The 12,662-nt window shown below is 39.0% G+C and overlaps 1 protein-coding gene across 1 annotated transcript in view; it reads right to left on the bottom strand.

Annotated features, from left to right (window-relative positions):
- Positions 1-12,347, bottom strand: part of CAMK2D (calcium/calmodulin-dependent protein kinase II delta) — a 52,165-nt gene extending 39,818 nt beyond the window's left edge. The window contains exons 1-5 of the mRNA XM_009695478.1: positions 12,237-12,347; positions 9,325-9,427; positions 3,160-3,243; positions 2,035-2,129; positions 340-462 (exon numbers count right to left, since the gene is read on the bottom strand). Coding sequence (XP_009693780.1) covers positions 340-462; positions 2,035-2,129; positions 3,160-3,243; positions 9,325-9,427; positions 12,237-12,347 — 516 coding nt within the window. The remainder of the gene's footprint in view (positions 1-339; positions 463-2,034; positions 2,130-3,159; positions 3,244-9,324; positions 9,428-12,236) is intronic.
- Between the last annotated feature and the right edge of the window lie 315 nt (positions 12,348-12,662).

Here is a 12,662-nt window from a genome sequence, read left to right as displayed (position 1 = left end):
AAATGAAGATATAAAGTATTACCTAGCTTAAAGTTACTTTCTTCTACATTTTTTTCCTCTGAGAATTTAAAATTATGCTCTAATTTTGGCAGTGAACTTCTGCACCACAAAGTCAAGGCAAAGGAGTGCATTTCTGCAAAAATCTTATCCCAGGCTGAGACCTCAACAGACAATGCTATTGACTGTATTTGTAAAATTACAATTCTACACTCCCCTAGTTACACAGCTGCACGAGTAAGTACAAAAATTATCCTCTAAACACCTTCACTATATGCTGAAGTAAACCATATGCTGATTTGTCTGCCAAATTATCCTGTTAAATCTGTGGAGATTACTTACACAGATCCATGGATGCTTTAGTGCTTCTGATGCTGTGATACGTTTTGCTGGGTTGATGGTAAGCATTTTATTGATAAGGTCTTTTGCTTCAGGAGTCACTGTATCCCATTCTGGTGAGGGAAACTTCAGAAAAAAAACCCGTATGTGTCTATTATCTTGCACAATCTTTACACAATTTCACCTAAGGATTTTTATTGATACTATTTCTGTAACATTAATTGCTAGCACAACTAATCAGTTTTAAAGGGGAAAAATGCAGTTTGCTGCAATTAGAAAATTTTGAATTAACCAGTTTTATAAATACTGTTTTTCTCCTTTACTATTTTGACCTTTTCTTTATTTGGTTCAAACGCACAGCACTTCTATATTTACAATAACATGATGCAAATTGAAATTCATAGCATAAACTAACAATGGCAGACAGAATAACAAATTCTAGTCATCTGAGAGGCATATGGCCGTACAGCACTTGATACAGTCCTAGTTTATCTTTTAATAAATACAAAAATATTATGCATTATCATTCAAACTCCTTGTCTGCTTTCTTTCAATGTAAATCTTAATGCTAACTGTATAGTTATGGTACGTAAAGCTAACTAATTCTGAATTTAACACCTCTCTGCTCAGCAAAATATTTATACATGCACACAAGCATCTGCTCAAATGCAAATGGAATGAAAAAAACCCATGTCTTAAACTGCTGTTTGTGAACAGACCTTAACCTTGAGGATTTTGTGTTTTCCACTATGAAAAATATTTATTCTCAGACAACAGGAATTTGTTATTATCTAGGTACAGTACGTCACAAGTATGTACTATGTATGTACAATGCAGACGCATAATTCAGTCTCTGCATTTCCTCATTTCTTGCCCTCTCAGCCGAAATCATAATTCCCCACTGTCACCCTGTTTGTTAGTGTATGATTACTCGTTCACTAGGAAGAAGACTTGACAGACCACAAGTTTATTTTCACTAATAGACCATAGCAGAACAACTCCCTTTTCAGTCATCACTGTCCAGGACTGGATTCAAAGAAGAGCTTAAAAATTACAAGGTTCTGTCCTGTCTTCTTCATTGTTCACAAATTACTTAAATCTGAGGACCAACAGTCTTCCCTCTGTTTAATATAATATAAATGGATGATGTTGCAAAATTCATAATATCACTAAATCATCGGCTCTTACTTACTAGCAGCTGTAATGCTTTTTGTTGGAATACACACAGTTAATGAAACTATTCCTTTTGGAAAGCTCTATAGCAGCTTGTACTTCCAAAAGTGGGCAATATGACAGCATCAAGGTGTATATTTAGGAAGCTTAAGACTTCTTAAAAACAATTTTGAATAACTGATTGGTTGAAGGGATAAACCACAAGGAAAAACACAGGCCCTTGGGAGTTCACAGAGGTCTGAACAGGCTTGTCAGGATAACATAAGCTTGCATGATTTACGCAAGGACTAGACAATGAAAGCCTGGAGCCATAGGGAAATCAGATTTAAATTAGCATAGGATGTTCCCATCCCAATAAGGTTCATGTTCCTAAAGTGACATTTACTACATTGAGTGGCTCATAAAGATAACCAGTACAGAAAAAAATTTAGGAAATAATTCTAATTTCACTTTGCATTCTAGAAAACTCCTCTTTAGAGTTAGTTACAATTACAAGTAACTGACTAGACAGAGTATGGTACATACATCATAAGCACCAGCCTTGATCTGCTGGTAAAGCCTGTGCTGGTCTTCATCCCAGAAAGGAGGATATCCCACCAGGAGGATATACAGAATGACACCTGCGGAAAAGTCACAGTAGTAGTTAGTGATTTCAAGAAACAAACTCCAGAAATTTGTTTCGCACCTGACAACCCTGTAAAACAAATGGCTCAACAGTATTATCCCAGCTACTGAAAACTACTGCCTAGTCATAGTGGAGAAAATAGTAAATGTAGGGTTCACAAGATAACCTCCTATGGAGAGTGTGGGCAATAATGAGTATCTGACACAACATCAGATCAGGAACACCGAAAACGTCTAGCTAGCTGCAGAAATAATTTTCAATGATCACGGATGTTCTAGGAAAACGCATTTTTTTACCTCTGGTTTTAGGATGGTTTGTACCGGTGTCTGTAGGACTGTGTTTTAACTAATCTCATGCAAAAAAAATTTGGGCAACTCTATTTATCTGTATAAATATATGGTCAATAAGAAATTAAAAAGTCCATCTGCTAGTCTTACAGAGACGATTCACTAAATAAAAGTGCTTTCATAAATACAACCAAATAAGCGTGGGTAGAAGTAAAACAAGGAAACCACCAATTTTTCTCAGCTAGGCAGCTGCCACTTATCAGTACCTTAAACTACACTGTTTCAAGAACTGGATGATAAAGTAATTCCTCTGTACACCAGTTCACAAGAGTGTATTTAGTTTCACAGTTTAAAACTGCAGTTCTAGTATACTGGTCAGATCAAATTTTAGGCTGCTTGTGAACCAAAGCTAAGGCCTGGCTCCGAGTACGAATTGTTATGTTTTCTAACTAGTTAGGCATCATGCGCCTGCAGCTATTTTTTTGAATACTTTGTGAAAGTGTGTTGTGTTGACATGGCCAAGAATGCCATAATAACGTAACCTTCACAAATAATTTTTTAAAAAAGAAGCAGCTGGTAGAATAACAAAAAATCCAATGACCTCTTCTAAAAATTAATATTGAATTTTACTGAACACATAGTATCTGATGCAAAAATATAATGTATTCTGGACATCACCTCTCTCCCTCAAAATACTTTACAGTGGACTGAACATGGTCTTTCAGAATAATTTCTTACCACATGCCCACATATCCACAGGTTTTCCATAAGGATCTTTTCGTAACACCTCTGGAGAAAGGTATCCCGGAGTACCAGCAAAGCCTGTCAAAAGGCAAGGCAACGAGTCTCAAAAGCTGTACATGCTCCGTAAAAATCAAGTGATTCTCATCTCAGTCCATAAGTCACAGGACATTATTTCCCAAGCCACTGACCACTAACCCCTTCGTTTTGAACTTTTTTTTTTACAGCAAATCACCCAGAAGTAACGGTAACAGGAATGCTTACGCAGATTTGGCACATCCCTTTCTGCCACCACATCTGGCAGAGTCGAGAGGACAGCAAAGAGTGGGCTGGTCACCCATTTACACCAGCGCTCCCGATTCAACAGTGGTGTCAAGGATCCACTGACAGCGAAACAGGGGAAGGTTTCCAGAGATTACAAGATAGTTGACGAAATTTCTTTCATGACTTCTGCATTACTGTAAGCTGCAGCCAGACACCCGGTAGTGAGGTGCAAATACATTTGGCTCAGGGTCAAGGTCAAAAAGTTAGCAGAGTAGGGGGAGTGTGGGAAACATTATCTGAGTGATCCCCTCTGAGATACTAATTGAAAGACAGTAAATTCACACCACACACGCCAAAGACTGGCACTGTTGGTTTTGGTTTTGGTTTTTTTTTTAATCATTAGCCTAATGTAGACTATTTTAAAATAGCCCCAAACTATAAAAATTAAGACTGTAAACATGACTTGTATGGGATTTCTGGGAGTCCATCAGCTGTCAGCTGTGAAGACTGTTACCACACAGAGAGTACTTCCACTGACATTTAAGGGGAACTAATTAACAAAACAGATGGGCAGCTAAGCTACAGTATCTTAACTATAAGGAGCATTTAAAGATCTCTATTCAGTCTTATGGGAGGGCAGATTTCTGAGTAAACATGTAGGGCTAGATTTAAGAAAAGCTTACGTATGGAGAGATCTCTCATTTAGAAGAAAATCAGAAAGTAAAAATACTGTTCAAATTTCTTCACACAGAAGTGGAAACTCAATTCAGCCAATGCCAGATGGTGGCAAAGTAAACGTTCACTATTAGCTTCCACAAGAGCACAACCGGCTATTACTTAGTAGGAAGACCACCAACTTCGGGCTCAGCCTTCTTACAGCCTTTGCTGTTCATATTTCACACAGTTACTTCCGATACAATCTTTCCTCTGCAAAACTCATTTCCGTGAAGTCACTCCGCTTCTGGAAACCTCCTTACAGAAGTTTACAAAAAGCAACTCTCAAGTAATCTAGCCTTTAAAATTTTTATGTTCTTCATTCCTTATTCATTGCCAGCAGCACTGCTTTCTCTTAGGAGAAATGCAAAACATAGGTATAAATGTAGACTTTTCCTAGGACACTGTAAATGATAAAAACTTAATGACCAATAACGTTCTGTACCACTTCAGTTAGTATGTCTGTTCTTTCAAGCATCTTCGCCTAAAATAAATGCTTGGGAATTCTTGAAAGGTGAGAAATTGGTGGTTTTCATAAAGGACCACATGTCATTTCTGAAATACCACACTGGATTCCACAAAACTTCTGAGAGATGGTGATAATGTGTAAAGTGTACAGCTACAGAAAAAGGAAGCCTTTGCCCTGCGGCTGGCAATCATTTTAGAGTGGGAAGAGGAAATGAAGGAACACATTCTGTAACTTTTACTGAGAACATAGCTAAAATATTTTCATGAAAAATAAGCTTGTTTTTTGCAGTCTCCTGATATGAGAGCTATGAATTTTAAAGAGTACTATCATACAGGAAACACATACTGAACTCCTTTGAGAAGCTGCAAAATATATGTTCTAAGTAGCTTTAAATAGAGTGGTGTTTCGTATCTCTTCTTGGTTGTAGTGCTCTACATTAATATTTTTGTTCATTTTAAAAGGGAAGTAAAGTTGTGACACCATAGCTCCATAAACATTACTATGCATTACTTGAAAATAAACTTTAAAGCAAAAATAAATATAGTACTTGCTAACTTGATCTCTTGATGAAGATACACAATGGGTCTAAACAGAACTAACTGGTATGCTTTTAGTACATATTCTGAAATTGTTTAAAGCAGCAAAACCAGAAGAGTACACAGTCATGATTTCAGTGAAAAGGAAAAAACACATTGAAATTGTTAACTGTTATTTACCAGGTAATTCTATAACTGGTCAGAGGGATCCCAATACGAGTGCGTACTTTTCAGAAAACTATTGCCAATAGTAGCAATTACTTCAGCTAAAGCAACTTGCAAAGCTGGAAACTGTTTGTGACTGTACAGTGTCTAGAGAAGATCACATCACCTTGTACTCCTGTCGTCGTATGATTTAAGTAAGTATCCCGAGGCCCACGACAAATGCCGTGCTCTGTTGAGTTCAGTGGTGCATGGGTACGTGAGATGGCATATTACTCAGCCTAAATAGCTTACAGTCTCCAAACCCTCTTATACAAAGATTACATATATACTTAACTTCATAAATGGTGAGCACGTCTCGAGTCAAACCTGGACTGAAGGTTAACTATAATCCAACAACATAAACTTTAATGCAGAGAGACGCATCTTAAACACACAGCAGAAGAGATTACTGCTCCAAGATCTGCCCTATGCTTTCCCCTGCTAGACTTACAGCCTTCTCAGCATCACTCATGCAAGGATTCCAAAATAAAATGCCAGAATAAACCAGGTTAGTTTAAACAGTGTAAGTTGTACATCTCTGCTAATGTACCTCCCTTTGACTCAAGAATAAAAATAAAATCAGCAGTTGGTGAGAAGGTATGGAGAAGGTGGCAGCAAGGGGCAAGTGCAAGCAGTGGAGAGTAAGTATAGGGCAGCAGCCTTCTCTTCCTGCACAGTTGGATCCACAAGACCAGCTATACACAACATAAATTTAACACAACCAGAAAACTAATTCAGTGAAGCTACCCAAATGACTTACGTGGTATATATTTTAGTCCCAGTTGCAGGGCTGGACTTAATTTGAGATGCAACTAGGACTAAATGCAGCTGCCCGTGAGTTAACTGCAGTCCTTCCACTGACTTCAGCCAGGGGCAACGAGTCGCCTGCCGGGGTGAGTCCCTGGAGCCCACCTGACACTCTCCCAGTACACTAAACACCCGCTAGCAGTGTGGGGCGTTTCAACTACACCTTCCAACCCTTTCTACAAACAGGCAAGGAACAGGTCTGTTTTACAAACATGCAAACCAGGAAAGTATTCTGTTGTATCCAAACACACAAACAGCCAGCCAGTTTCCGGCTGAGGCATAGCCATAGTTTAAGCAGAAAAACGACCATCACACCAGAGGACTACATGCAAAAAAAAAAGAAAAAAGAGGAAAAAAGAAAAAAAAGGAAAAACATACTGATGCAGAGCTATAATTAGAATCAGAGCATGTCATGAGTCACTAAGTGCTGCAGAATCCAGTGGAAAGCAGAAAAATCTTCTGGAAGGAAGCAAGTTCAAAATGACAAGCACATCGGAGTTCATGTTTTGCCTTGTTCAAGCAGTTGTAAAGATGAAAGAAGGAACTCAGACCATTACTGAAAGGCTTGGCAGAGAAAGTTCCAGAGAAGGTGCAGAACCCACTAGCCTTATCGAATACACAAATTAAACACCAGAGACTCATGTTACACTACTTTCTATTATCTTGCTGCCAGCTTACCTCTTCCTTACGTATATATTTCAAAGACATTCTGTTCAATCTCCTTTCTACCCAGTTCAGCACGGCAGTCCTCATGACGCTACGAGTCTAAACCAAACACTTCACAAGAATCAAATCACCAAAAAATAAAGTGCAAAATTTTACAGGGAATTGCAACCTCCTGTGCATCATCTGGATCCATACAGATGTATCATCTAGAGAAAATATCCCTGAAGTTAAGTTCATTCTGCTGATTTTTTTCTTGAGATGCTTCCTGTTTACCTGATGTTTTTGTGATTATAACAAATCACGTGTGTTTTGTCTTACTTCTATTCCACTCCTTTTGTACTGGTCTATTTGTTAATGGGAAGAGCAATCTCCTCTGTTTTTTGTGGATTACTGAAATCCATTTATATAAAGGCTGGGATTTAAAACAACAGGCTAGCTTATAAAGCTACCAACATATGTCCAACGGTACTGCCTGCGCATCCACTTGTAGTTAATATCCTAGATTTCAAACACTCGATCTCTCAACCCACTGCCTGCACAAAATCCTTTGTGCTTTTATTCTAACCTTTGACAGCAAGCTCGCCATCATTTTGTTTAATTTTAAACTGTACTTTCTAGCTGCTGTAAGTGAGAATAGGTAGCTGCTATAAATATTCTATTCAGTATTTTTTGCTCCTGGGATTTACAATAACATCTGTCCTGTGCTTCACATCTGTTCCAAGAGGGTGGTATGTGAGATAGACACATCACATTTGTACATGTCCTATTATTTAAAATGACCAGTATTAAAACTTTTTCACCATTTTCCTTTGGTCATCTGTTAACTGTAACGAACAATCTACAGTTAGTTGGGTTTTTTTAAAAAATTAACAAAAAAAGGAATACTTTAGCAGAACTGGAGACAAGTGCATAACATTTAACTCACTAGCCCTTGCCCTCTTCTCATAACCTGAAGTGGAGCACTGTACAGGAGACTAAGACACATTGCAGGTATCGATTCTGGAGACTTGGTTTACACCGTTCATTGTCACCTTCAGGAGGGCAAACACCCTCCCTTTCCAACATTTCATGTGCCGGCCTGAAGCACAGAACATGCTCTCTTCTGGCGGTCACACAAACACAGAGTTCGCTTCCACATTCCCACACACCTTTGCCACATTCACCATCAAGCAAGCATACTCTTGATCCCTTCCAGGTGAAGATAATGTTTTCAAAATTACCAGAGTGGCTGAGAAACTGCAGTCCCAACTTCAGAAGATGTTTTAAGCTGTGGATCAACAATCCTTTCCAGAATACTGTGCAAGGTTGCAGATGCTTTTAACCACCCTTTACTTTCCTGGATTTATGCTCTCCATGATCTACTAGGCGAGTTGCTTATACATTAATGATTGTACATTTTTAATAAGCCAGCTTATTTTGACCTCAGTGGGTCAAAGAACAGTTTTATGAACAGTTTTACTTGCAGATGTGATGGGGCTGTCACCTCTAGGACAGCAATATGAACAGCTGGGACAGATACCTTGTACTCTCACAGCAACATCTGGATGTGGATGACTGTCCACAGTCTCTGGTACTCAACTCCCCCTTTTTTTAATTTTTGTTCAAGTCACATTTGAGAGTGCTTCAGAATAAAATTTTCGGGCATTTCTAGCTGACAGACAATGGTTCAGACAAAATGTTTTGATGACTGGGCAGGTACACTCAGCAGTATTAACCTACAGTTTTACTCCTCAGTCACCCGAGCACCTGACTGGAAACCACCCATCTCCCTCCCAGACTTCACACCTGTATTTTCTTCCTGTAGATACACAAGGGAGAGAGGGGGAGAAGGGGCTTGTGTGCACCTACGTCTCAGTCAAACTTATAGGCTGCCAAAGGCTAGGACAAGCCAGGAATCAGGAAACCTAAGTTTCAGGGTCAAGAAAGTCAATGGCACTTAGACTACATGCAAAAGGAACATTTGTAAAGCTGTATTTACTCAAAGCATGAATTAAAAAACCCTCTCCCCTCTATCCTGCCCCATACCAGTACTGCTGTGCTGGCAAAATCCCCAGTCTGAACACAGTTGTGCCAACAGAAGAGACCTTTGCCAATTTATTTTATGTCATTTTGTAAGGTGTTTTATGTTTACTAGTCAAGAGTATGCTATAAGGCAGAGCCACTTCTTGTCTAAGCGAGCTCTGAGATTTGGAAATGTAGCCACAGGTAGTTTTTGAAATGTTAGGGGATTCCCCCCCCCTCCTTTTTTTTTTTTCATTTTTAAACTAATAAGGTTTGCTACCGAGCTCTGCTTAATTCAGTGAGAATTACATATAACATTCTTCCTGGAGAAAAAGCTGTAGAGACTGAACTATGAACAAAATACCCCTTAAAGCTACATATCAAGTAGTCACACAGCTACTGTCTTAGCACGTTTTACAGCACTGTGAGAGTTGGGCGGTTTGGGAGGCTTGACGGCACTGCCGAATAAGTGGTGAGAAAAGTAAAAAAATATTTACTTACCAAACCAAGCCTGTTGTTCTCCTTGGACTTCTATAGCCAAGCCAAAGTCTGCCAGTTTTACTGCTGCTCCCTTGGATTTACTAGCTAAAAGTAAGTTTTCAGGCTTTATTCAGAGAGAGAAAAAAATGAGATGAAAAGATAAGTAAACATATTTTAGACAGGTTTTCTCTTTTTTTAGTTACGGTAGTCTGGAAAGGAACAAATACTTAAAAGAGTGAAAAAGAGAAAAAAACAACTGTGTGTTCTCCATGAAATTGCAAAAAACTGAACTTTCCATTCCTACTTGGAAAGAACCACCAGGTCTGTAAACAGCCTTCACGATCCCATGACAGCAAGACTAAGGACAGCGTGCAGATCTACTAGAGAAGGAGGTCGGCCAGAACGCTCATATGGAACTGCGACACCTGTGTGCGTGTCAGGACAATTCGGAGGCTCCTAAGAGCTCACTACTGGAAAAATGCTGTAGTAAAACCCCGTAAGACAGGTATTCGTTGATTACTTGTCTAACCTATGCAGTTTGCAGGATTAGGCATCTATAACTGTCAAACGTAAATATGTTTTGCATGACAGCTTAACAGTAACAGACGTATCATTATATTTGTATTTAGAGGGCAGGTGTATTTACATTGCAAATCTTTCAGCAAAAAAAGCATGCCCACATTTGTGCTTGTAAACAACCTATCACAAATAACAATGTAAGTTAGCAAAAGAAAGTTCCCACTTTGCTTTTTTTTAGGGTGTTGGTCACATCTGAAATCAAATGCTACAGTACACTCACCCAATTAGAAGTAAAGGATTTGAACGTAACAATAGTGTTCATTCTACTGTTCACAATGTATCCCCTGAACTTCATTTAGCAAATAGATCAAATGCAAATTGTCCAAAGATAATTTTATTCTATGAATCTTAAGAATAACTTACAAAATACTGTAGAATTCAACAGATTATTTCAGAGAACTGTGACCTCTATAGTATTTTCTTGCCATTTCTTTCTTTTCTATCTCCATTATTTTTAAAAAAGGATTTGTTCTACATGTGCCTAATAACAAAACCTCACTTTCAAGGGTATTGCTGTGACTCTTCCAGAAGCCATTTTTGCAATGACCTATCACAAGGGAATTCACTATATCCACTCTGGCACTGGGGACCCAATCCTGCAAACTCTCAAACGCATACTTCATTTTAAACCCAGCAGCAATCATATAAGTTTCCAAGGGACTATCTATGTGATTACAGTTAATCCCACACAGGTACTGAGCTTAGAAACAATTAAGATCATAAGCTTCTTTCAGCGAAGGCTATCTTTAATCCATCTGTCAAGTATCCAGCAAAATATGCGTGAGCCTAATTAAGACCTCAACCACTGTGATACTTGTATTAATTAAGAACACAACTGGCCCTGACAAACTCTTTAGTCTAAAGGTGGGGTTTTTTCCCCTCTCACCAAACTGTAAAGGAGTATTTTTTCAGCAACTTACAAAACCACCGTTTTCTCACTCATCCCCCTTTGTTGCTGTGTCATAGAAAAGACAGTATTAAAAACCTTTCACCAACAGTTACTTGATGAATCTTCTGTTTCCATGTTTTTCAAAACTGAGATTAGGTTCTCTCAGAATAAAATATCATCTTTATCTTCAGTTAAATTATCAGTAACCACTTCAATGACATTATACCAAACACTGACTGAATAGCTGAGGACTATTCTCTAGGTTCATCAACACCGACTTAGACAATGTCACACTGCTTGTCATTTAACTACACGAATTTCAACATAATAGTTACACAGTTCTTGAAGGTTTCCTCTCAGAGTGAGAGAAGTTTGCAGTAATTACTACCCGGAATGCACTTCTTATCTAAACCTCTTAAAGCAATGGATGAGCCTATTTGGTTGGGACCTTCAGCAAGCCAAAAGCAGTGAAATGCCTCACTCTCTTGGTTGAAACCCAAGCACTAATCTACCAAGCACGTATCACTTCCCCACACCGGACTCCATCCCAAATAGTAGTTTTGTGTTTTCCTGCTGCCTTTTTTTTTTTCCCCCCCCTCTCGTTTTTTTTGGGAGTTTTGTGGTTTTGGGTTTTTTTAATTCCATTACGTGCCTTTACTCTGCCAATCAAGGTGCTCTGCAGAAATACCATTGTCACAGGTGAATATGTTTCAGCAGAAGCTGAAGTAGATTTTCTGATTCACTCCTATGCCAAAGACAACAACAGCCTTTTGGGCAATGTTGTGTGGGACTACGCGCTCAAACAACACGCAGCCGTCATTTCAGGATGATGAGGCACACTACATAATTATCGCGCATTAACTTAGAATGACTGCAATTCCTTGGAAAACATTAACAGCCCAGCGCGGGCCACTCGGGACTTGTACTTTGGCTTCAATACTGTCACCCTGTGTTACCGGTAGACGGGCTGCAGTCAAGCATGTAGAATGGTATTTTTAATTACTAAAATTACTTACAAATAAATTAATCTGATTTATGCCTTATTTTTTCCAAAGGTCTTTAGTTCTTAGAGATCAAGTACTTCTGCCTCTATGTATTCTTCCTTGACTGTAACTAGACCATCCGCTTTTTAGGGGGAATGCAAGAGGGTCATAATCACAAAAGCAGCAACGCTGCTGACTGCCAAGAACTGGAATTCCTACATGGAAGTGCACTTTTACCATCTGTTAAAGACAGACTGCCACTAACAGGTTAATTTTTTCTGGATTTAGGATCCACCACCATTCTGACTTACACCAGAGATTACAATCAGAGCAGCAACAAGCACTTCTGCAGGTCATGAGAGGCTGCAAAAGCTCCGCTCTCTTTGCTACTAAATTACGCTGAAAGGAAAGTTAAATAAAACAAGATTGTCCAAAATCTCCTCCTGTCATTGCCCTCCCCACCCCCAAACATGCCATCAAACTGTGGTCCGAGTTATCGGGAAAAAATCCATCAAGTGTTGCAGTTTCAGGATCCATGCCAGGCCATAACCATCTTCTACATGCCTTGTAGCTCTGGTCTTGGGCTTCGGCATCTTCTTTTTGGTACAGAGAGTTCTGCTGGGATTTCACCACAGTCTTTCCTTTCACTCCTTTTTTTTTTTTTCTTTTGTGACAAAGTAGTAACTGAAGAAGGATGGTTTTCTGCTTCCTGAAGTTTCCACTTTCAGAAATGAAACTGGGTACTACAGCTTGGCAGAAACATTTTTTCTCACAGTTTTTCCAATTCATCCTGCATTTGCCAGAGTAAGAAGTCCACACATGGTGTGGGGAAGGGAACAGCTGGATTTAATGCATTGCCAAAGAAAAAGTTATTTTGTGTGAATGTATGAGAAGCACTAGAAAGCATT

This window comes from Cariama cristata, unplaced genomic scaffold (genome assembly GCF_000690535.1).
Source record: "Cariama cristata isolate BGI_N322 unplaced genomic scaffold, ASM69053v1 scaffold1602, whole genome shotgun sequence".
NCBI classification, from domain to species: domain Eukaryota; kingdom Metazoa; phylum Chordata; class Aves; order Cariamiformes; family Cariamidae; genus Cariama; species Cariama cristata.
The sequence above is the reverse complement of the archived record's forward strand: the minus strand, read 5'-3'. Positions and strand labels throughout refer to the sequence as shown.